The sequence below is a fragment of the Eptesicus fuscus genome, chromosome 12 (genome assembly GCF_027574615.1).
Source record: "Eptesicus fuscus isolate TK198812 chromosome 12, DD_ASM_mEF_20220401, whole genome shotgun sequence".
Classification (NCBI taxonomy): domain Eukaryota; kingdom Metazoa; phylum Chordata; class Mammalia; order Chiroptera; family Vespertilionidae; genus Eptesicus; species Eptesicus fuscus.
Window position 1 is genome coordinate 41,240,740 of NC_072484.1, and position 4,261 is coordinate 41,245,000.

The following is a 4,261-nucleotide window of genomic DNA, read 5'->3' on the forward strand; positions in this document are numbered from 1 at the left end:
CCACTTCCTTTAACAATGCCACACACACCAATCCCTAAAACAAGGAAGCCCCCCCGCAGTGGTTGCCCAATGCGGGTGCTGGTGGCGTCACCAGGCACACGCAAGTCACTGCGTGCAAGCGGCCGCGGCCAGCGACGGAGAGCCTTGCGCTCCCTTCTGTGGCAATCCTCCTCCCACGGTCTCGGGAAGCCCCGACGCCGCAGGCTTCCTCGCCGTAGTGGAGCCGCCCGGGCGTAGTTCCTCCACCGCTTCCTCCTCCAGCGGCAACCACCCGATCCTTCCTGCTCGGCCAGGACTCCACCTCCCGGGTTTGAAGCGCGCGCCTCTGCAGGCCCCGAGGCAGCGCGGAGGGCGAGCAGGGTGCGCGGTCGCGCGCAGGCGCGCAGTGGGAGGCCCCGCCCCCGACAAGCCCCGCCCCCTCGTCCCGGCTGGTGCGGTGGGTCCCCGGCTCCCCCTGCAAACCTCTCTCGGCGGGGCGGGGAGCGGAGCTTCCTCCTCCGTGTGCGGTGCAGCGCCGCCCGATCCGTCCTTCCGCCCTTACCTCCGCGGCGCCGGGGCGAGCGGAAGGTGCGCCGGGGCCGACACCGCGATGCGGCCGGCGGGATCCGCAGCCGTCGCGGCATCGCCGGCGCGGGACCTGCCGCTGTGCGGGGAGCCGCCGCAGGCCCCGTCGCCCCCGGCCTCGCAGCTGCCCCTGGTCGCGCCCTCGGGGCCGCCGCTCCCCGCCCCGGGCAGCGCGACCCTCAACCGTCTTCCGGAGCCGCTGCTGCGGAGGCTCAGCGGGAGCTTGGACCGAGCGCCCGAGGGCCGCGGCTGGCGGAGGCTGGCCGAGCTGGCGGGGAGCCGGGGGCGCCTCCGGCTGAGGTGAGGGGCCCGGGGCGCAGGGACGAGGTCACGGGGGCCGGACTTGGGCCGGGGGCGCGAGCGCAGTGCGGGGGGCACGGGTGGGAGGGCGGGCTGGTGCTGGAGAGATCGTGGCCGCACGGGACGGTGCAGAGCCGCGGGTGTGGCCGGGGGAAGGGCGTGGGAGAACTTCGCTAACCTTCCTTCCAGGGAGAGCGCTTTACCCAGGAGAGTGCTGGGAATGGGAGAGATTGGACCCGGCGTCCACACCCTTTCGCTGCGCTCCTCCCCTTGAGCTGAAAGAGAAGTGGACGTTGACCTACGTGGGTTTTGAGAGAAGGAAGGCCCCCTGGAGACCATTCTGATAGGGCAGTGATTCCCGAGGACTTAAAATGGATATAGACACAGACCGGGAGACTTCAGCAAGGTTAGGAACAAGTGCAGGTAAAGAGAGAAGGGGAGGGAAGGGTTTGGGGTGCAAGAGTTCATCATGAAGGTTTTGATGTAGGGAGAGACTGAAACTAAACTCACCATCTTCAAACCAGCGCATCAAGTTTGCTTCTTGACTTGAGCTTTAAGCTCTAAGTGAAACTATTTCCCTATTGCCAGGCTTGGGCCCCCTGTGCTAGTGGTTCTTGAACTTTCAGTCTCAGGACTCCTTTACACTCTTAAGAATTATTGAGGACCCCAAAGAGTTTTTTTATGTGGGTTCTATACATCACATACATATAGTATACACTGATATTTGCCATATTAGAAATTAAAACTAAGACGTTTTTAAAATATCCCCTCATTTAAAAGGACTAACCCATTACATGTTAACAGAAATAACGTTTTTGTGGAAAAATAAACTTTTCCAAAACAAAAGAAAAGTGTCATTGTTTCACATTTTGCAAATCTCTTTAATGTCTTGGCTAGATTGCAGAGAGCTGGCTTCTTTTACGTGCTTCTGCATTCAGTCTGTTGCACTGTTGCAGGTCATGTAACACCAGATACTCCAGTGGACACCCCTTGAGAGAGTGAGTGAAAAAGATAACTAACATCTTAATGTTACTTTGAAAAATGGTTTTGACTTGTGCATCCTGTGAAAGGGTCTCAAGACCTGCACCAGGGGTTCCCAGACCACATTCAGAACTGCTGCTGTATACCATCGTTACACTTCTGGTCTGCCTTTAAACCCCTAGCAGGTTTTTTTTTAACTTCTCATATGATGAAACTTTGTCTTCTACCATAATTATTTGTGTACTTCTTTAAAAACTTGAGAACAGCAATGATTACTTAAGATTCTATGTATCACGCATAGAACCTATCTTGGACACTCTATAAATACTTTTGAATTAAGATGAGAGACATTCATTCAAAGTTATATTTAGCCCTGGCCGGGTGGCTCAGTTGGAGTGTCGTCCCATACACCAAAAGGGACATGTCAGGGAGGCAAATGATCTGATCGATGTCTGTCTCTACATCAATGTTTCTTTCTCTATCTCTGAAATCAATAAACATATCCTTGGGTGAGGATTTTTAAAAATTATATTTATTGCGTGCCTGTTATTTGCTAGAAGTTTCAGAAGATAAAAAGATGACAGATATTTATCTCCTATTCATAAGGACTTAATGGATTGTCATTCTGCAACATTCACAAATAATAATGTTAAATGCTATATTGGGTGAGAATAATAATGAAATTTTTTCATTTATTAAGCACTTAGTATATACCAATGTACTAAGTGCTTATGTGCATTTCCTACTTTAATCCTCACAAAAACCCCAAGCTTCAGAGTTTGGGTTAAACCAGGGTAGTGATGATTTGGGATTAGATAGAGGAGTAACAATAAGAGGATGGAATGAGTAAGCGTGGTAAGCTCACAAAGTTGAGCAGACAGGTGGCATAATTTTCTTCTGTCCTAGGAAAAACCACATTTTGCTTTTGGCTATCCAAAGAAAATCCAAAATACTATCATTCTAGATTCATAGATTTCTAAATTTCTAGACTTACAATAATGTACAAAGTTGTCTTCTTTGGGGGTCAGATCACTAGGTCTGCGATTGGTTTATTTGTGATATTATCTAGTACTCGTTCCTGAAAAGGGCTCCCACTTGGTCATGAAGGAGAGAGAAGACAGGAAGGCCCTGCCACTGAAGAAGGAAGGCTGATGGAGTCTAAAAGTAGTGGATACCTCACAGCAGGTGTCCAGTTTTCCTCCCCAAGACTTCCGTCAGCTTTTGTTAAAAGCTGCAGGATGGTGTTAACTTTTGGGCGGGGGAGGGGAACTAACAGAAAATTTGAGGCCACATTTCTAGTGGACGTAGTAGAGAGAGAAGGGCGGTTGCCTGGCAAGAGGTGACAAGCAGCAAGGCATGCATTTGTGGAATCTGGGAATTTCAGGGTGGAAAGTCTGATAAGAGACAGCTGGAGTTTCGCTAGTCTTCCGAGATGCTGAAGGTTAGTTCATAGCAGGTTGGTTGTGGTGAGGAGAGTCAGGGCAGCCTGAAGATTGGCGAATTGGGTAACATTAAGCTCATATACCCATTGAAATCAGAATTCAACTGATATAACAAAAGGTTAGCACTGGGAACTTGGGTGCTAGAGAGTGGCAGCTGGGGTGGGACAAGGTAAACTGGTGATGCTTACTCTCTTAAGACAAAAAAAAAAAAAGTTATTTTAAAGTCATTTCAAACTAATGGCATAAGAGAACCTATAACAGTAAAGGGTTCTAAGGGAAGTCTTCTCCAGAGTCAGACGTAGGAATTGTAGTGTGAGAGTCCAAGTGGGTAACAGTTCCCAGGAAAATGTGAAGTGTTTTCCTATGGGTCACTGAATTCATGGCCCTAAAACCTCAAAAGGTGGCCTATTCTGTTTCCTTTCACTTGTTTCTGACTCTGTATATCCTTCCTCAAACCAGATGAGAGAAAATAAACCACAAGAGCCTCTTCTGAACTGTCCGTCAGGGATTAGGAATAATTGTAAATGTTTTTAGATTGTTATTGATGACTCAGAGTAAATCCTAGCATATAGTAGTTTAGTTTCCCACAACCACGTACCTATGGAATGCCCTAATTCCATTCCAGACTGAGCTAATATTGAGCACTCTTTGCTGTCCATGTAGATAGGCATAGGTTCTGAGGGTCTTGGCTAAGCTACACAAATTCTGGCATAGAACATGGAAGCCCCGAAGATGACAGAGCTGCCTAAAATCCTTGACCGAGGGAGCTTAGGAATGGGGCCGTAGAACATGGACTAGGAAACCGGTCATTCTCTGCGCACCTGCTGTACAGAAGGTGCTCCTGTGGCTGCAGAAACCCTGCCCTCTGGAGTTTGTAGAAGGAATGAGAACTGGTGTGAAAGGCTGGAACAAAAGCTTTCCTCCTGTCTGTCGCCTTAGGACTCAGGCTTTGTATCTCTATCCACACTTCACCC

The 4,261-nt window shown here is 49.9% G+C and overlaps 1 protein-coding gene across 2 annotated transcripts in view; it reads left to right on the forward strand.

Annotated features, from left to right (window-relative positions):
• The first annotated feature begins 434 nt into the window (after positions 1-434).
• The window catches only part of MALT1 (MALT1 paracaspase), a 56,150-nt gene continuing 52,323 nt past the window's right edge, over positions 435-4,261 (forward strand). For both annotated transcript variants that reach the window (XM_054723735.1, XM_054723736.1), the window contains exon 1: positions 435-864. In XM_054723735.1, coding sequence (XP_054579710.1) covers positions 590-864 — 275 coding nt within the window. In that variant the 5' untranslated portion in view covers positions 435-589. The remainder of the gene's footprint in view (positions 865-4,261) is intronic.